Source organism: Hibiscus syriacus, unplaced genomic scaffold, assembly GCF_006381635.1.
Source record: "Hibiscus syriacus cultivar Baekdansim isolate YM2019G1 unplaced genomic scaffold, ASM638163v2 tig00110621_pilon, whole genome shotgun sequence".
Taxonomy (NCBI): Eukaryota; Viridiplantae; Streptophyta; class Magnoliopsida; order Malvales; family Malvaceae; genus Hibiscus; species Hibiscus syriacus.
The window spans coordinates 2362859-2383993 of NW_024062802.1; the positions used below are offsets into that span (position 1 = coordinate 2362859).

General features: G+C 36.0%; 4 protein-coding genes across 4 annotated transcripts; 1 reads left to right on the forward strand and 3 right to left on the reverse strand.

The window, feature by feature from the left end:
* Positions 1-1805: 1805 nt before the first annotated feature.
* On the forward strand, positions 1806-3611 carry LOC120136024 (UDP-glucuronate 4-epimerase 3). Its single transcript, XM_039152144.1, has 2 exons — positions 1806-3263; positions 3299-3611. The coding sequence occupies exon 1, from the start codon at positions 1911-1913 to the stop codon at positions 3222-3224; it is 1314 nt and encodes a 437-aa protein (XP_039008075.1). The 5' UTR covers positions 1806-1910; the 3' UTR covers positions 3225-3263; positions 3299-3611.
* A 1371-nt stretch (positions 3612-4982) lies between these two features.
* On the reverse strand, positions 4983-6943 carry LOC120136009 (pentatricopeptide repeat-containing protein At2g45350, chloroplastic-like). The gene is given in 2 exon segments (XM_039152132.1): positions 4983-6445; positions 6448-6943. Coding segments are annotated over 2 exon segments (1908 nt in total). The 5' UTR covers positions 6905-6943; the 3' UTR covers positions 4983-4994.
* A 4474-nt stretch (positions 6944-11417) lies between these two features.
* LOC120136111 (probable inorganic phosphate transporter 1-5) lies at positions 11418-13437 on the reverse strand. The gene is made up of 2 exons (XM_039152229.1): positions 13367-13437; positions 11418-13099 (listed from the first exon to the last, which is right to left on the reverse strand). Exon 2 carries the CDS (start codon positions 13084-13086, stop codon positions 11479-11481), a length of 1608 nt encoding a protein of 535 aa, XP_039008160.1. The 5' UTR covers positions 13087-13099; positions 13367-13437; the 3' UTR covers positions 11418-11478.
* Positions 13438-15331: 1894 nt separating this feature from the next.
* Positions 15332-20623, reverse strand: LOC120136110 (ATP-dependent DNA helicase 2 subunit KU80). The gene is made up of 12 exons (XM_039152228.1): positions 20461-20623; positions 20127-20219; positions 19942-19993; positions 19657-19788; positions 18685-19088; positions 17636-17925; positions 17333-17528; positions 17048-17254; positions 16450-16617; positions 16053-16364; positions 15739-15869; positions 15332-15639 (listed from the first exon to the last, which is right to left on the reverse strand). Exons 1-12 carry the CDS (start codon positions 20473-20475, stop codon positions 15573-15575), a joined length of 2067 nt encoding a protein of 688 aa, XP_039008159.1. The 5' UTR covers positions 20476-20623; the 3' UTR covers positions 15332-15572.
* Positions 20624-21135: the final 512 nt, after the last annotated feature.

A 21135-nucleotide genomic window follows, 5' to 3' on the forward strand; every position in this document is an offset into this window, starting at 1 on the left:
TATTTCTAGTGGCGTGCTATAATTTATGGAAGCATCGGAACTCTATTCTCTTTAATGCTAATCTCATAGAGCATGATATCATCTTATTTCGGAGTGGAAGTCTGATAAATGAGATATCTTTGGGCAGAACAATCCAACAAAGGAATTCTAGCCAAGATACAGGAGCATTTAAGTGGTACCGACAACCGGAGGGTTGGGTTAAAGCGAACACTAATGTTGCAGCGATATGGCGGTTGTTTGCGGGGGGAGTTCTACGATGTGAACATTTGGATTGACTATTTGGGTTTTCAAAGAGTCTCGAAGATTGACCTATCCCATTACCGGAGTTATGGGCGACATGCTGATGTATACATGGAGACTAGGCTACTGCAAAGTGCAAGTGGAGACTGATAATGCGAAGATTATAAAAATTATGGCGTCCTCCTCGACTGTGTTAGTGGATATTGTTATTGTTGAATCAATTAGAATGCTATTAGAACAAGAATGAAAGGTCAAGATCACTCCGATTCGGAGAAAAGTAAATTCGGTGACTGCTATGCCTGAGAGTTTCTTTTTGAAGAACCATGAGATGAGGTGACTGTATGGATTATTCAATAAGCTGAAATCAGCGACTAAATTTTTGTGTCAAGGAAAATTCTTTAATTGTTTAAAAGATTAATGTTCTCTGTAATCGTTTTTAGAAAGACCGTTTCATGTCAAGGAAATGAATCGAACAACACTTAGAAGTAAAGAGCTCGATTAAGGATTGCTTCTGTTCTGCAATACCTATTCACTTAATTGAACCTCTGGAACAGTGGCAGTTTAGATCGAAGCCGACAACAGCGTAAAGGAACTTGTGTGACAGGGATAGCTTTGGTTGATCATGGGATATACGTATTTTCCATTAATGATTAAAAGACGATCACTTTTGTTTACAACTTGCTGCTCACATTAACTATCCAGCTCTAAAGTGAAAGGATAATTTAAAGATGTTCCTTTCCACCAAATCTTCACATGGTGTGCGTGGAACTTTAAAATTTAGAATCTTTCTTTTCACCACACAGTCACAGTTGATCTATATGTTCATCTTGCTCTGTAACCAAAGGTTCAACAATGTCCTTAAATCTGGGGGAAAAAACTAATCAAAATGTCAGCTAAGTTAATGAAAAAATCTGGGCCTTGTTTGATAAGCCATGAAATTAGGAATTGAAGATGATAAGCCGAGGGACAATGTTGTGTAAGGACTTTGTTGGTCAGAGTTGGGTGTATAATTAACCTTGAAGCTCACTCTTGTTTAATTTTGATGAGTTTGTAAATGAAGTAAAAGCAAAGCTTTGTTTAGTGTAATACTTGTTTCTTCAGAATTTAACAATGTGGATTGCTATCTACAATCCCACATGATTCTAGCTTAGCTTAAAATAGATTAAAATCCAAGATTTCTAAACAAAATTCCATAGAAAGTTTGGTTACTTTTCTGTTTTATTAGTTTAATGTGTCCATCTCATTAAACTAATTGTAATTTATTAACAAAAGAATATGAACAAGAAGATGTTTAAAGTTGCTATTTTTAACCAAGTTAATTGAATCAATCCATATAATTAAATTACATAAAGTTGTTGTTTTTAATTAAAAAAATCATATCTTGATTGATCTCTGTTTTATTTTTAGAGCCAATGGAAGGGAAACTAAACGGAACAACAAACCAAGCAACCCTTTTCCCTTCGAGAGCGCCCATTTTCATCACAAAATAAAACAGAGCAAGCACGGGAGAGGTCCACCACCCAGAAAGAGAAGAACAACTTCCCTTTCCGCCGCTTCCTACGCCACCACCGAAGCAGAGATACCCATTACTACAAATCTAAGAAAATAAATATATAGATAAAGATATCCTAATTCAACGTCTTTTTTTGTTTCTCCAAATAACCTTAGAGATGTCAAAACAAATGTCTCATCTTGACAACATTCCATCAACTCCGGGGAAATTCAAGATGGAAAAATCACCCTTCGTTCACAACAGGCTGAGGTGGCATTCCTCTCTTGCAAAGCTCGCATTTTGGTCATTTATCTTCTTGGCCCTGATCTTGATCTTCTTCTTTCGATATCCTTCATCTAATCCCCTCCCGCAAGATCCCTCTCGGCGCTCGCTCCGTACGTATAATTGGGGCGGACCCGCTTGGGAGAAAAGGGTTCGTTCCTCCGCGCGTGCCCGTTCCCGCAATGGCATTTCCGTTTTGGTCACCGGAGCTGCCGGTTTCGTCGGTACCCACGTGTCGGCTGCTTTGAAAAGGCGCGGAGATGGTGTTCTTGGACTTGATAGTTTCAATGACTATTATGACCCTTCACTGAAAAGAGCTCGGCAAGCGCTTCTGGAACGAAGTGGGGTTTTCATTGTTGAAGGAGATATCAATGATTCTGCTCTTTTGAAAAAGCTTTTCGAGGTCGTTGCATTTACCCACGTTATGCATTTGGCTGCTCAAGCTGGGGTCAGGTATGCAATGGAAAATCCTAGCTCTTATGTGCATAGCAACATTGCTGGTCTTGTTAGTTTACTAGAAGTATGCAAGTCAGCCAATCCACAGCCTGCGATCGTGTGGGCGTCTTCGAGTTCGGTTTACGGTCTTAATACCAAAGTTCCATTTTCTGAGAAAGATAGGACTGATCAGCCTGCTAGTTTATATGCTGCTACTAAGAAAGCTGGTGAAGAGATTGCACATACTTATAATCATATATATGGACTTTCTTTAACTGGTTTGAGGTTTTTCACGGTTTATGGTCCTTGGGGAAGGCCGGATATGGCATATTTCTTTTTCACTAGGGATATCTTGAAGGGGAAGTCCATACCAATATTCGAGGCAGCTAATCATGGTACGGTGGCTCGGGATTTTACCTACATTGATGATATTGTGAAAGGGTGTTTGGCAGCCCTGGATACTGCTGAGAAGAGTACTGGTAGTGGAGGGAAGAAGAAGGGTCCGGCTCAATTGAGGGTATATAATTTGGGGAATACTTCGCCAGTGCCAGTTTCGGATCTTGTTAGTATCTTGGAAAGGCTTTTGAAAGTTAATGCTAAGAGGAAAATTATGAAGTTGCCACGAAACGGGGATGTTCAGTTTACTCATGCCAATATTAGCTTGGCTCAGAGGGAGCTTGGGTATAAGCCCTCAACTGATTTGCAGACTGGTTTGAAGAAATTTGTCAGGTGGTATCTCAGCTACTATTCTGGAGGGGAGAAGGCTGCTAGCTAATTCATTCTTTGAATTGTGGTAGGATCCTCCGAATTCTTGTTCATTACCATTCTTATGATTGTTTTTAACATTTATCTGTTCATTAGGCAATTATCGTTGTTTCATACATCTTTAGTGATGCCCTGTAAGGAAGGATACTGTGTCCTACATGGAAGAAGTTTTGTGATAACTGCACATTGTTTGCTGGCCAGGCACACGTTGTATCAAAAGAACACCGGAAATTATTTTTTTCTTTTCATTTTTCTGTCCCGTGGAATGGAATTGTTGTAGTTTTGGCATTTAGAATTCATGAACTGATAGAGCATAAGCTGATCGTTGGACATGTATCATTGGTATGCAATTCCAATAAAATAGAACTGGATAATATGATCTTTTTTTCCTTTGGTCGTGTTTGAAAATCTTTTCTTTTAACGTTTGCACATCCCTCACCCTCCCCCACTATCGTGGTAAAAGAAGAAAAAGAGATACACTTAATATAATAATTATACCTCAATCTTTATCGCACTTTTGTAAAATTAATGTGCTAATGTTGATGCCTTGCTATGCTCTTTTGCTTGTTAGATAAGGTATTTGTCCTGACTTTGACACCTATAAAGCATAGAGGTATTGATCCTTTCTTTCTTTCTTTCTTTCTTTCTTTTGAGATTGATATAAATGAATGAATACAATATTGTTTCTGAAATATGTTTCAGAATTGATGTTTAATAATTGACAACTATTTATGGTTTGAACAAGTTGTGTCTATTGGCTGTTGAACTTTTGGAATGGTTATTCTGTTGTTACTGGCTTTATGATTTATTGAACTTTGTACACTCTTTAAGTAGTGCTATCCAGCATGGTCCATGATCGAAGAATCATTTATGTTAACAAATAGTGGGATGCTAGGCAATCGTCGACGGTCTTTATTCCTTCATGGTCTGGTCCATGTACAACTAAAAGATCCTTATCTTTAGAAGCATCCGCTTCGAGTCATATTTTGATGTAATTTTTTTACAGCTTTTGCATATTCATGGAAAGTGGTGCCTTTACCAGTCTTCTGTGGTTGAAAAACCTCTTCTTATACAATGTGAGCAGAATTTATGTAGCCTATAATGAAGTTACATGGATTGTTCATCGAAAGGAGAATATGAAATGCTGATGGGTTCTTCTTTCGAGCAATGTACTTGAAGGGGATAGTTTAAAGAATTTCACAGTATTTCATGAAGTGTTAGATTTGATTAAAGATGTTCTCATCTGGCAAACTAAAACTTTTTTATGCATTTGCCTTTGCATATATTGAGAAAATTCACCCATATTTAGTCAAAACGATGATGCTATTTTTGTGTTCGTGTCGGTATTTGCGGATAAGGGAAATTCGTATGTCACATTACCTTGAAGTTGAATCCTCGAAGAACCAGATGCTTCAACAAATACAACGTGGAATGAGAATCCTCGTTGTCTACGATACAATCCGATGCGGTGTTATGATCTGCTCGAAATCTAAAGCCTATCTATGTTGTTGCATACATATTAAACTGGTTGCTTCATGAAGTTACGGTTGTCACAAAACAGCTAAAGAAAGGTCCGAGAGAATAAGTTTGACATCGCTTTTACTTATGTTTCAATATTTTGTTCTTTAAATTTCTGAATTTGGAATCCTTAATAGCTATTGATTCTTGTGTATTAGTTGCTGGAAATTTTAGTGTAGAAATGGAGTAATAGTAATAGAATGGACAGAACGAAAAATGCTATCAGTATGTTATTGAAGGATTGATAATTATGTTACACTAATTAAGTAGCATACAAGGTGACTCTTGAATTGGATGCTGAAAAACTATCCAACAAAGAATAGATCTCCATAACTTGGGGATGTGACTTATCTTGAACAAAGAACTCATGAACAGTTCCCTCTAGTTCAATCCAGCTACAACCGGGAATTTTCTTCAGATTTCTTTCTTTCATCATCAACCTAACCCTACTAACAGAATTCCACATACCCAGGCCAGCATACATGTTGGATAAAAGTACATAAGAACTCGAATTACAAGAGTCCAGTGTGATTAACTGCTTAGCCGCTGGTTCTGCAACATTGATTTTGTCATGGTTTTTGCAGGCACTGAGTAAACTCCTCCAAATCACATCGTTCGCTTCGATAGACATTTCTTCGATAAACTTTCTCGCTTCATCTATCTGCCCCGCCCGGCCTAGGATGTCAACCATGCATCCATAGTGTTGCAGTTTCGGTACCACTTTGTGAACTCTTCTCATGATATCAAAGCAAATCAGACCTTCCTTGACCAAGCCAGCATGGCCACAAGCGTTCAGCACCCCAATATATGTGATATCATCAGGCTCTACACACAGCCTTTCCATATCCATGAGCAATTTGAAAGCCAATTCACCCATGCCATGAATGGCTAACCCACCAATCATAGCATTCCAGTGATCAACAGTCTTGGATTCAGTGCCCTCGAAAACCAACACAGCATTCTCTATGCTCCCCCATTTCAAATACATGTCAATTAGAGCAACCCCAAGTTTTCCACCCATGGAAAACTTCCTTTGCTTTAGATAACGATGCAGAGCCAACCCTTTGTCAATACACCCTAATTGTGCAATTGCTGAAAGAGCAATCGACAATGTAGTTCTATCAGGTTGCAAATGACCATCCCTTTGCAAATGATAAAATATTTCCAAAGCTTCTGCACAATAACCATTTTGGACATAACCAGCCATCATGGCATTACACACAACAACATCTCTTTCTGGCATTTCATTAAACAAAGACCTAGTTAGATCAATCTTACCTATTTTAGAATATCCGTTTATCATATCGGCCCAACTAACGACATCTCGATTCGGCATCTTATCGAACAAATCCTGGGCATCTTCCATATTCCCACACTTTACAAACCCATTAATCATTGAGTTCCAGGAAATCAAGTCCCTATCAGGCATTTTGTCAAACAATACCAAAGCCAAATCCATCCCATTTTTCAACCGCGTGTAACCACTAATCATGGAATTCCAAGTTATCAAGTTCTTATCCTCCAGTGGCATAAAGTCAAACAACTCCCTTGCTGAATCAATCACCCCACTTTTAATATACCCATCAATCATCGAATTATATGAAACAGGGTCCCGTGTAGACATTCTATCAAACAACTGACGTGCATATCCAATAAACCCACATCGTACATACAAAGAAATCAAACTATTCTGCAAAAATAAATCAGCCCAAGATTCAGCTTCCTCACCAAGCCATGAACCTGCATTCCTTCCTTCACTAAACCCAATCGAGAACAAGCTTTAAGCACCAAAGACAAGGAGAATCTATCCAAAGGAACCCCGTTTCTAAGCATCAAACAGAGAATAACAAAAGCTTGTCGTGCGTCACGCCCGTGAGAATACGACTTTATTACAGCGTTCCAAAGAAAAGGGTCTTCCTCGTGGTGTTCAGGCGAGCGAAAAGCAATGTGCTTGAAGAAGACATAGCGAGCGAAATCGACTAAAGGAGTGAACGGTGAAGGGGAGAAAGCGAGGACGATTTTCGTGGTGAGAAATTGATTTCTGATGAAACCGGTTGTTCTCAAACGGGCGTGGATTTGGTTCACGTCTTTTGAAGACTTGCATTTCTGGAGAAGAAGTACAGTTGGCAACGGTGAGTTCCAAGGCTGGCTTAGATTCGCACAGATAAGCATTGAACTCTGCCTTCTGGGTTTTAGATTATACAATGGAATTTGTGTGCCCTGGCTTTAGATATTATTTGGAAAAAAATAAAACTTCAGATATTATCATCTTTTAACGGTTTTCAACGGCCAAAATGCATGTGTCGCTGTCATCCCAGCAATGGACACGACACCGACGCCGTTTAGGGTGAATTTAGTTCACGGAATGTAAGATTATCTTTGGGAATAATATTATTAGAATGTAACATTACTTAATACATGACTGAGAATATTATTTTATTGTGTTTGGTTTGTTTGGCAGGAATGTAAGATTGCAGTATTTGGTTGAAGTAATAAGAGATTACTAGAACGTATATTTTACCAAATTGTCATTGTTCTACATGTTTTAACAAGTAGAATTCTAAATATTTAAATAAAAATATTTATATAAAAAATCATCGAAAATATATTGCTTTATTTTTTAAATTTATATACTTTATAATAAAATTTATATATAATTTTTTTATAAAATTTAAAAGATAAATAGGTAGAATAAAAGAGTAAATATATCATGTATTATCTTAATTATAAGTGATATTAATTTTTACATTATTTATCTAAAAATATATTAAAATTTTACATCAACATTTAACTAAATAAACATATGAAAATTTTAATAGATTTAACATTATCAATAAAAAATGATTTAACATTATCAATCAAAAGCATTGGGGTTTAGACACTTAATTTAGTCGAGTGATGCAAAGTAAAGGATGATCCAACTGTTCAATCAGACCCTTAATTATCCTAATCTGCAATCAGCACCCAACCACACAGCCACAGACTCTTTTAAACCCATATAACAGTTCGGTCAATGGATACTACCAGATTGAGCTTAAGCTACCGATCGCCACTTGGTTCATAACCACAAAGAAAATAGGATATGTTAATAGCCTAAACAACCAACATGATAAGACTAATTTATAATAACCTATGGAGATAAACACCAAACAAGTTCACAAAATGAGAATTACATAAACTAAATTTATAATAACCCATAATCGCGCAATTTCGAAGTTCTTTGACTCAATTTGAGCTTCCATTTCCGTCTATAACTCTGCCCTTGCAATGCCCCTTCCAACACATAATGATACAAATCGTGCAATATCTGCTTGCTACCTCATCTCTTCAACCTGTTTCAGCAGATCATCGTCTGTCACATCAATAGGATCTGCAGGCAGTAACAATCCCACAATATCCAACACTTGGTTCATTCTTTTCCACACACATCGCAGCTTGCTTAGAGCCTATTCTGCCTGCTTCCTCTTTTCTATTTCCATGAGTAAGCTCAATCTTATTTCTCACACTTCAGCTTCAGTATCACGATAGCTAGGCTGTGTACCACTCTCGGAGAGGTAATTCTGAAGGAAACAAGAAATCAAAGTAAACTTGATAAAACAACCACAAAATCATCCATATTCCAAATTAAGCTGTATCTATGGGAAAATTTTCATAGTTCCCAATATTTCAACAAAAATGTCGTATTTCATCCAGACATACTGGACACACATATGCACACATGAACATAGAAAATACTATAATATGACTTTTATACATGGCCTTTTCATTGTTAAGTCTTAATGTAATCAAGACATTTGAACAAAGGCTAGCACATGTCATAATATCACAGACGAAGTAGATACACCAGGTTTTAAATGAAAAAATTAGCAACATGCAAGAAATTTGTTTTTCAGCAACCCTACATTTAAACATATGCAGTTATCCATGATTAATAATGTAAGGTGATGGAGGGAACGAAGATGGTGAATCGGGTAGTGGAGTTGTCTCAGGAGTGGCATAGAGGGCAAGTGATGATATTTGGGGATGATTAACCTTCCTTTCAGTTACTGATGCACTATTCCTACTCTAGCTTCGAATTGGTTATAAGCTTTGGCTTGGGCAAAGGTGGTTTCATATTAGGACCAGACTTGTCAACAGATTCTGAAGTTCCAGGTTATAACAACCTATCCAAAGCTATAGCAGAAAACGTTGGCATGGCTCTGGATTACCAAAAACAAAAGCTAAAGTCAATAAACCCATACATATCATTTTCTTAGAAGAATAACCAGAAGGAAAGAGAGAAGAAAATCTCATTATTGCAACATATGAGAACATTCTACATTCCATAAACTAGATAAGATTCACCCATAGTTGTTAACTGTCTGTTCAAGTGACCAAATTACAACCTAAACTTCAATGATTTCCTCCTATCTCTAATCGGAACTGTGAGCTAACTATAACCATCTAAACCCTAAAGTCAAAGTCCCTAAACCAACATAGCCAAAAAAAAGTGTGGTCCGTCTTCCAATCCCTCAATCAGCAACCAGAAAAATTATGACAATAAAAATTAAACAGCTCAAACAATCTTAATTTCATATAGACAAATTTACTCATAATTTCAGATATTCTGTTTCACTAAAATAATTTTATTTGCTTCATGAAAAACTAAAACCTATATGCTGGTTTTGAATAAGAAATCATTCAACTAAATTAAAGCCCCCATACAAATATGACTCAATGAAAAAGAGAACCCAGAAACAGAGGTATCAAACACATACAAAAGTGAACACTTGAGTCTTCCTCTTGATTTACAGTAACCAATCAGAACGAAAAAATTATCCTTTAAAATTTCAAAATTCAACTACCTACTTCGACTATTAGATGAGTTGCAAAAAAAATGGAAAAAAGAATATAAACCGAACACGACCACCAATGCGATAACTAAAAACAAATCACATAAATTCCTGGACAGAAACAATGTTGGGGAGAAGAAGATAAAAGAAAGGAAATTTTAATGGGAGAAAATGGACAGAAGCAATGTCAGGGAGAAAATAAAAACCAAGTAACATTACTGGGAAAATAAAAAAAAGGGAATGGAGAAAAATCTTACCAGGAGAATTTCACTGGAAAACCACGAATTTTTATTCCTTCACATAGGCAAGTTCACGGGAGAAGAAGATAAGGAATGATATTTTAGCCCATTAAACACGGGAATAAAGAAATACCTAGGTGAGATGTGGGTAATATAGATTCAAAAAACACTGTTGATATTGATCTTTTACCCTCACTTAGGAATGTCAACCTATCCAAGCGTGGGAATCTTAACCTGGAAAAAAATATTACCTCTAGGAATATAAAAATCCGGGAACCAAACGCTCGTGTTTGGATGGAGGAATGTTGGATTCTTATGGGAATGAAATCCACACGTTTGGTTAGCTCGAGAATCTCATTCCCGGTAATGTAAGATTACCATTAGTGGATTTTTTGAGGTATATTACCGGAAATGTCATTACCTTCCTTTCCTTAGGTATTATTGGATTATAGGTGTTTTGGACTAAAATGTCCTTAAATTTTTATTTTTTTTCAAAAACATCATTCTTCTGTCATTGAATAATAAAAATTCTACGAAGGTTAAATTACAAATTTATCCTTAAATTATTATAGATTTACAAAAAAATATATAATTAAAATTTTATATGAAGTTCAGGGGTTAAAATAAAATTTTACCCTTTCATTAAATCATTTTATATTTTTAATTTTGTAAAAAAAAGTATATAAATATTATGAATTTAAATTTTTAAAGAAAATATATAAATATTTTCCAACTTGTAATATTATACAAATATATAATAAGGACAATTTGGTCAAATATACATTCCAATAATCTTTTATTCCTTTAACCAAACACGGTAATCTTACATTCCTGCTAAGCCAACCAAACACAAAATATAATATTCCGAGTAATCCTATTCCCTGGTAATCTTATATTCTCACTGATAATCTTACATTCCGTGAACCAAACGCACCTTAATGTAAGAAAAAGCTGGGCCCACTTGAAGCTCACATATACAAAATAACAATTATAGATCCTCAAAGTATAACCTTCATATTAAATTGGCCCCTAAACTTTTAAATGTTTCAATTTCATCCCTAAACCATGACTATCATTCTATATTAGTCTTCAAACTTTTGAATATTTCAATTTTATTCCCAAAATCTATACATATACTAATCACATCTCTTGTTAATAAAAAGGTTAGACCAAGCTATATTATTATATGTCTTAAAAAAACAAATTTTAGGTTAAATTATGGTTGAAAATAATTACATATTTGGGGATAAAATTAGAATATTCAAAAGTTTGGGGACCAATTTAGAAATTGTGGAATAGTTTAGGGATGGAATTAGTGTTCAAATTTTAAGGGCTAATTTATATTGAGAGTCAGTTTGGGGATGAAATTGGAATAATCAAAAGTTTAAGGATCAATATAAAATAAAGCTTATAGCTTGGGGACATATGATGCAATTAACTATTACAAATAATCAAATAAACTTTTTCGCATTTAACGAAGTAGACACTAGATATGAATCTATGAGCAACTCCAAAAAAAAAAAAAAAAAAAAAACTCTTGAGATTTTGGTCTCTTTTTATCACACTGGTCTTTTCATTTCGAACTTACGTAATTCTTCAACAGTCCATATAACCTTTTATGCTACTATTTTACATGATATTTTGATCTATAAATCATTGCTTAAACTTTAGTAATTCAGACTGGGAAGGTTTGAGTTGAAGCAGCCTGCTGCATATCATTAGCATCACCCTCTTCGGTTTCTCCTGTAAGTTCTTCCAATGATCTTCCCTTAGATTCAGGAACCAAAAATGTGAAGAATATCCCAAGGCAGTTGATCCCTCCTAGCAGAAACAAGGAATTTCTAACCCCAATGCCGGGCGGGTAACCTGCATCAGTCTTCGATGGATCCTTGCTTTGTGCCGCGTACAAGAACCCGAGCGCGCCGACTATGGCCCCGAGTTTGCCTGAAGCGGCTGATATCCCATGGCAAGTCGACCTCATCCTTGCTGGGAAAATCTCAGCTGGCACAACAAATGTGGTGGCATTGGGTCCAAAATTTGCAAAGAAAAAGGTCAATGAATACATGATGAGGAACCCGGCATTGTTGGATAACCAGTGATCGTAAGGGATTGCAAGAGCAAACATGAACACGGTCATAAAAAAGAACCCCATCAACTGAATCGTGAACCTGCCGATATAATCGATAAACGCCACTGTAAACCAATATCCAGGGATCGTGCCGCAAAGTGCAATGATCGTTTGTGACCTGGCGACTCGATAAACCTCGTGAATTGCGTTCATGGTTTCTGCTTTTGGAAGCCAACCAATGGCACTGAAGATGTCTTTTTGGAACAGATTGTTGCTATAATAGGCAATGTCTAATAAGAACCAACACACGCTTGTTCCTAGTAAGTGTAGTCCATGGCGTCGAGCGAATTCCCTAGTAAATAGACCAAAGGAGTTCGATGAATCAGTTCCCATCTTATCTACCTTCTCTTCTTCAGCTTCAATCTCTACTTGCAGGACCTTGGACATGTCTGAAGCAGCCTGTTTCGCATTTCTTGCGACGAGGGCCGTGTACCGGGCTGTTTCGGGCATCTTCATACGCCAGTAGTATGTTAGAAGCGCAGGAACTGCTCCAAACATGAGTATGATCCGCCAAATATAGTCAGCTTCCGGTGCAGTCGAGTCTTTTCCAGCGACCGAATACGGAGGCACCTTATAAGCATGATCGAACGAAGACGACAAAATAAGTGCAAGGATCCCACCTGTCAAAATCCCAAATCCCTGCATTGCAAACACAGCAGAGATAAATGCTCCTCGAGTCTTCTTGTTTGCATATTCGGACATGATGGTGGCCGACAAGGGATAGTCGCCACCGATTCCGAAACCAAGCCAAAACCTGAAGAAACAAAGTGTTGTCATAACACCGGTCGGAGACTTCCCAAAGGAAAGACCAGAAGCAACTGAACAGATCACCATGAGCATCAGGGTGAGTCCGTAAACCTTTTTTCGACCTAATTTATCACCAAGCCAGCCAAAGAAAAGCTGACCAGCTAAAGTTCCAACAAAGGCTGTACTAGTAACGGCAGCCGCTACATTAGGAGGCAATGTTCCAGGCTTTGGGGCACCGTCAACATGGTAGTAAATACGACCAAGCAATTTAGTGATAAGAGAGATGCTAAATAAGTCATAAGCATCGGTGAAAAATCCCATTCCTGCAATTACAATTGCAGTGAAATGGTACCACTGTGTCTTTGCTACATCAAGAGCGTCGAGAACTCCAAGCTGGTTTCTAGCCATGGTTGTCTTCTACCTGAAAAAGTTGAAAAATAATCAATAGAACATAACTCCAAGCTGCTTTGAACTAAAGGAAATCAAGGAAACGAAACATGCTAAAATCAAATCCCAAATACAGAAATCAAGAACCGAACAGGAAGAGACGCAGTGTATTTTCCAACAGATTCTAATCCCAACATCTAAAATCCGTCTCTTATTCCGAGATAGCGACCTTTTGAAGACAACTAAACATAATTTTACATGCAATAATATATTGGTTGAAGATTTAGAACAATTGCCAGACCTTTTGAACACAAAGGAGAATTGCAGTTCCTCCACAAAAGGAGCAAAGAGTGCTGAGTTTGCAAGATGATTTGGTGAGTGAAGAGTGTTCAGAAGTGAGGGTATTTAAATGCATCAGAACGTCCATCACTCGGAATCTTACCAGCGGCATATTCCATTTGTTGATTTTCCTCCATTAATTTACGTTAAAAGTCAATGCCTTCACAACAATTTCCGTTGCTGATCTTTCTATGCATCAATTTAATATGTTTATTCTTACATCACACTGAAATTATCTGCCCAATACAACACGCCAGCGACCGTAAATAATGTTGCAGACAAAAGGACAGATGGATACTTTCACACTGGTTTCTGTGTTTTCTTCCAGGATTATCGATTAAACTACCGTACGTCGTTGTGCTACCGTATATTTAAGTAAGAAAGAAAGAAATAGAAGAAAATTTTGATATATATATATATATATAGGTGTGTGTGTGTGTAATTATTGACTTGACTGAGTGCAAAGACAATAGCATCAAAACAAAATACTAATTAAAATTTATGCAGAGAGAAATCCCTTTAGAAATGCAATCTTGGAAATAATTGTGTATACCAACATCATGCCGCGGCACCAACAAAGGTTGGGTACATTCCTAACAACATAATTTATATTCAAATTTTGGAGATAATACTACATTCAATGAAAGAATCATAAATCTCAAAACATAGATCATAAAATAAATATAACTTATAAAAATATAATGCCACGGTAAAACAAAAATCATTATTTTGTCCAAATTTAACTTAAAAATTTGTCTAAACACGTGTGTCCTTGTTTATGCTTTCTACTTTTTTTTTAATTTTTTTTTGTATATTTATTAAAATTTTTGAAATTGTATTCATGTTTATTTATCTAAAGTTATCATTTCATACGCATTTAGTTTAAAATTTATGTTATGTAAAGTGTCTATTTTAATGATAAACCCTAAAATTTAAAACACAACACCCTAGACCATAAATTCCTAAATCATAGATCTTAAATAAGACGTGTGATATAAAAATTTATGGTTTACACAAACTTGTCTATTTTCATCTCATGTATCGTATTTAGGGTTTAGAATTTAAATATTATAATTTAAGATTTTTAGGGTTTAAGATTTGAGATTAAAATAGGCAAGTTGTGTAATTTTGAATGTATATAGGCTTAACAATACCTAAGCCTTCGAACTATTGGGGGGAAAATCAATGTTATCCCTAAATTATTTTGCAACCAATGTAATTTTTAAAGAACTTTTGAAAAAAATTAATGTGATCCCGAACTTGTTTTGTATCGAATGTAACTTCTAAATTAAGATAAAAGTATATATTATATTTCTATAAATATATGTATAATTAATTTCAACTATAATTTAACATAAATATATATTAAATTCAAATTCTAGGTTTTACCTACCATTCTTTTCTTATACTTGAACGCAACCTCTTGGTTTCTGCTTGTTGCATGGCATCAGCCAGATTGACTTTTCTGATTATTTTTTTCTTTCAAAAACACAGAGCAGAGCTGAGTAATATAAACAAACAATAGAGGGGACGCTTTGTTTTTCTTGAAACCGTGTTCGTGTTTTTTTTATGCAATTATTAATGAAAGCCTGAATTGAATATTCAACTCTTCTTTCTTTGAACATACATATATGATCGCCTAATTTTTATAGTTGAATATAATTAACAATTAATTTGGAAAAAAATAGTAAGGCAAACAAAATACGTTAACCCTTATGATTTGATTGAAATATAAATTTATACATACAAAAGTTAATATATATATATATTTTGTGAAAAGTACTAGACGGTCTACAAATTGTGTTCTAAGTTAATTTATCCAAAATGTTACATTAATAGATGAAAGTTTAAATAATATTGAAATATCTCCTAAACCCTAAACCCTAAACCCTAAACCCTAAAACCCTAAACCCTGTGAAGTGTAAGGCACCATTGAGACGTAATACCTTCCGTTATTGGAGATTCCAATCGAAAGATCCTCCAACACTACTCACTTGAAACATAATTATAACAACAAAAAGATCGTTAACACATATAGGTCTAAAATGCTGATGTATGCACAGCATAGATCTTAAAAAATATTGCTGGGTCAACAAGAAGAGGGTTATGTTTACTGCACTTTAAATGAGAACCAACTACACAATAGAAAAACAGAAATGTAGTAACCTCTAATCCATGGGATTTTTTTGCTCCATTTTAACGAAAAAGCTTCTCGCCTCCTCATATGTAACATCACTGCTTAGAAAAAAAATGTTATTAAAAAAATTGACAGAATTAGATTGGCTTATAAAAGTAATGAGAACAATTTAAGGTATTCAAAGAATGCCGCGGAACCTGTCTTCAGCTTCTGACTTGGAGATCAAAGTGAGATCCCTAGATGCAAGAAGTTGTGGAAGACTTTCGATTCCTTTCCCCTGGCAATACTGGCGAAGCTGGCGCATTAAATCGTTGTAGGGTCCTGGCTCCTGCAATGGAAAATGTTTGTATGTAACATAGGACCAACACCCAATGTAGTGAACTGACAGCTGTTTTCTCGAATGCACCACTACCATCATCATTATATAATTAGGAAAATGTAGACAGGGAATTTTTGACAACATATACATGCATGCATGGGTGCGTAGGAAACAGAGGGAGGGAGGACATACTTGCTCAATGATGCAACCCTTACGAAGAGCAGCTATACATTCCACCACTTTGTGATAATTCTCTCCTTCATTGGAGTGTATCACTAGGGCAAGTATCTTGTCTCTCATTTCCTTAACTGCTTTCCCGACCCATTCTGGGTTATCCCTTTGGGACATCATAGCTTCAAAATCTTGAACAGGAGTTAAATCTCCAATTTTCTCCATCTTAACCGGCAGTTGATTTTCAATGGATTTGACAGCCTGACCATCAGATTCAAGGGCATTTGATCCAAATTGTTTCTCTCGATAAAATTGCCTAGATGATTTCTTCAGCTGCAAACAGAACACAGTTAATACACAAAAAACAAGCGAAAGATTAATAAATTCCATTACTTCAAAGATGTTAATGAGAATTGACCTTTGGGTTTGGCTTGAGTTCAAAGTGTCTATGCAATGCATCAAAAACAGACTTGTTTTCAGAAACAAGCTCCGGATCTGGTCCAGTGATCTTCTTTAGTGTTTCATCAAGTGGAGGTACAGCTGCATCTGGTTGCTTTGCTCTCAACTCTAGATGACGATAAAAACGCTACGCATAACAATAATGTTAGAGAAACAATGAAGGCATTTTAAATGTTACTTATTCCTGACTCCAATAATTTCAAACCCCTGCCACCTTTGGCAGGCCTGCAACCAGCTTCTATGATATCTAACCACACAATAATTCAAATGCAGCATTTGGAGTTTAATTGGGTCGGAGAAACCATGGTAACGGTGCAACCTACTAACTCTAGTAGTTCGCATATACTATCTCTTCCTCTGAACAACACAAGGGGAAGGGGTGATTTGCATTCATAAGCCAACATATAGTAATTTGCAGGCATCACAAGTAATTATTCAGTTTGTCATGTTGCAGAAACTAAAGCACAAGAATCATGATAAAAGAATCCAACAAGCATAGGATACAAAAATCAGAATCACATGCAGTGTAAACACAAAATACAAGCATATTTAAGTACCTCCAGAACAGGATTTGGAGTGAACTCAGGCAGCAATGTTTCCTCTTTGCCTGATGGAGCAAGATCAAGCATCTGCACCAATTCATCAGCTGCCTTTTGCTGCTGTTCATTGGGTTTCCATGAAGCTGGAAAACTGTTGAAAGAGGGGAACTGATATTCACGAACATCCTCGGCGAAAGGAAGAACATTGAAATAAAATGAATTAGGCTGCACAGAAAATCAGAGAGCGTCACAAGTTTCACAAGAGAGACTATAGAAAAATGAAGAGAAGAAATAAAATCCTACAATTTTATCATTTTGTGAAATGTTTGGTGTCAAGACCCCCACAACAACATTTTGCTGTCCCTGTCTCCAAACGCATCGCAAGATTGCAACTGTATTTGTTTCCTTCATTGCTCTTGCTATGGCAGAAACTGCAACAGTGGCTCTTGTGTTACCCGGTTCAGCAATAAAAAGACAGACATCTTTCATGAAGCAGTGTCTTCAGTTAATTGCCAGGCAGGACATGGATAAAAGGATGTCATAAAAGTCATTCGAAACAAATTTAATCAGAATATACATATATTTATCTCAGATAAAGCAACTTACCGTTTTATTTTTGAAGCATCAGTAAATGCCAGTAGCTTTACACCCTTTTCTGGTTTGTACTTGACAGCATCCCATTCAGCAGTTGATATAGGAACCACTTGAGGTCCATAACGGTAGCCTTTAATCCTTTGCTCTGGGGGTATAACTGTAGTACTGGATTCACCAACACTTTTATATTCATAATCAACCTTGACTTGATGTGTTGCAAACTTATCAGTCACAGGTGCTTTTTCTGAATATTTCTTCAGTGTGGGAAACTTCTCCTCTTGTGTTTTTTTATAAACCCATACCTATGTGTCATTATATATTTATATCAGAATTCTTTTTCACAAAAGCTAATGAGAACCAAACATGAAGAAAATCCTAACACTGCAGTATGGTATGTTAATTTATTGTCTCAACAACACCATTGAACCATGATGATTAATGACCCATTGAGGCATCACCCCATGCAGCCCATTAGCTGGAAGCGGGGAACCTAAACAAAGGAGGATGAAATAGCATTGCAAGTCTAAAAAAAACAGATGTTCTCACAAAGGGATGCAAATTAGGATGACAATCATCCATCTATAGCAACTTGGATCGCCAGTCGGTGTACAAGTAAATGTGCAGCATCAAGTAGAATGCTTCACATAGTGTATCCATGCAGGAACCTAAATGCAGATAATCATGGTTCTATTTCCTTAAAAAAAACACCTACTTATCTCCAAGAGAACAAGAATCTCTCGTTGTATCCATGCATATGGGCATCACATAGAGTATATGCTTGTTGCAACAAAATGTCCCAGAAGTATATGTTAAAAGCAACTATAATGTTGTTAAATAATATTTGACATCATCTATCATTAATGAACAATGTAGTCAAATACAAATATCAAATAAACTGTTAAAAATGGTATATTCTAGTGAATCCATTTATTTAGTTTTTCCTTCACTGAAAATAAAATAAATAAATAAAGTCAAAGTGGTGCCGCAGGAAGAGAAGGGGGAGGGATCAGTAAAAGAATGTAATTACTTCCAGAGTATATGTTTGACATTAATAGTCTAACCTTAATTTTCATCTGAGGACTGAGCTCAAGATGACCTCTGAAAATTGTTACAGGAGTTAATCTTCGGGTTTTAAGTGCTCCCAGTAATGAAGTTGGACTACCAACATACACATTCCGTGTACGGGTTTTCTTGGAAAATATACTCAAGAGATTATCATTCTCGTCCATTATTCTCTTATCTGCATCCTGACTTAACCTTCCCCTCACAACAATACTTTCCATTTTCATGCCTTGTGCAGTCATCTGCTCTGCAATGGTCGTGACCTGATCTTCTTTGCTTCCTTCCAAAGAGTCCTTTATAGGATGAATGGCATTAGTAATAAGGCACAGACGCTTCTTTCCTTTGAATATATCTTTATATTTCTTTATCAGCATATCCATCCCAACAACAATTGCATCAAGAACTACCAAAGTTAAGGAACCAAAAATGCAGCAATGAGCAGAAAAACGGCCTGCCTAAATAATGTTTTGCCCTAAAACAACTGTCTTACAAAACTACTTTAGCAATATATGCTAATTGTAAACTTTAAAGCATAAATGATCTACAATAATAACAACGAAATTGACTCGAGTCTCAAAGTCACAAAATAATAACAATATTAAAAATAAACACAGAATCAAAAGAAATTAATAATATTTTAAAAAAATACCCAAGTCTTGAAATTTTGACAACAACAAAATTGACTCAAGTCTCGAAGTCACAAAATAATAAAAATATTAATAATAAACACAGAATCAAAAGAAATTAATAATATTTAAAAAAATACCCAAGTCTTTAAATTTTGTTTATCAAAGAATAAATCCCTCAATGTCATATAACAACAACAATAATCATATCCAAAAATACGGCCAGAAGATTTGCATGTGCAAATATTTTCTATAAGAAAAAGAACTTCCAATGGAATGAATTTAAACACTGTACTTTTCAGATTAGACTATCTTAACAAAAAAATCCAGAAAATTAAGGGATACAATCACCATCTAAGGTCCCACGAGGCAAATTTTGTAAAGTGTCAATAAGATCACCATCAACAACTTTGATATCTTGCAACACCGTAATATTTTCATAACCACCCACTTCCGTTGTAAGGTCATTGTTAGTTTCTGTAAATTACAGTGAATACCATTAAAGTAATGCAGCACTGACATTTGATTAAAGATTCAAAAAGCTAAAAAATAATTGACATGGAGGCAACCATTAATTGGTCAAAATTAATCCTAAAAGTTGCTAGGATTCATCACAAAACAAGGAGTCACCTTCGGTTCCAAATGCCACCACTCCCACTTCATCATATTTGCTGAAAATAAGCTGTGTACACAAAAGGGAAACAGAAATCCTTTTTTCCTTAAATTTTTTGTTACCAACTTACCATATTTAATGGAATTAGAAAATATCATAATATTTTCAGAAAGACTGAGTGTCCATTAATTGAAAGCAATACCTTCTTCTCCACTAACATGGAGCAGATTTTTTCAATTTCTGGAAGAACACCGTGCATTGATGGACCGACATCAAGCAATAACACTAATTTCTCCTGTTCCAAAATAACTACCAAATCAATTACTGAAAAATGAAAACCTAAACCCTAATCAAATGACCAGAAAAAATTGGCTAAAACAAATCAATAAAATATATGAAGATCAAAACTGGGTAGCGAACGAGGAGTGAATGCAAAAAATATTAACATGCAATCCTTGAATTTCGGAGGGGAAAAAAGGGGAACACTGATAATAGTAAGGAATGTTTGAAAGAGAATCAAAGGCGTGGAATTTTACCTTGTTTCGAGCCATTGAAATGCGAGTGATCTAGCCAGGCTGACCAGGAAGATATAGAGAGCAAGAAGCTTGTGGCGGAAGCTTGGAATTTGAAAGAAGCGACTGCGAGGAGGCGGGTTTATATACAGCGTGAAAAATGTTGACCATTTCTAGTTTTTTCTTTATTCTTCCCACCTAGATCAGCAAGTTTCGCTAAATTACAAAATGGTCCTTTACAAATTCTAATTTATGCAAGGACAGAAAACGTTGTACTTGTCGAGGTTTATGCCATTCTGGCGTTATATATCTCCATAAAACAGCTAAACATGCATCAAGTGGCCAAAACAGATACACTAAGGAATAGAGGATTACTGTCAAACAATCTCTTTTAATTTTCTAATAATATGTGTCGCAACCGTCTTTCGGTTGGGGTCCGGAATTGGACTTCGACTTGGATTAAACGAATTGGAGTCGCCACCGACCACTTTAAAACGAATTTAGGTGGGTCGGACACCATCTTACCTGATCTGCGTTGTACCAGAAACGTGTCGGGTTCGGGAGTCGTTTACAGTCAAGGAAGGGTTAGCACCCTTGAACTGCCCTTTCGGTACCAATTAATTTGTCGATTGTCTTAATTGCGAAAATTAAAAAGTTTAAATTTAAATTTAAAAACCCGATTCAAATTACTTACCTTTG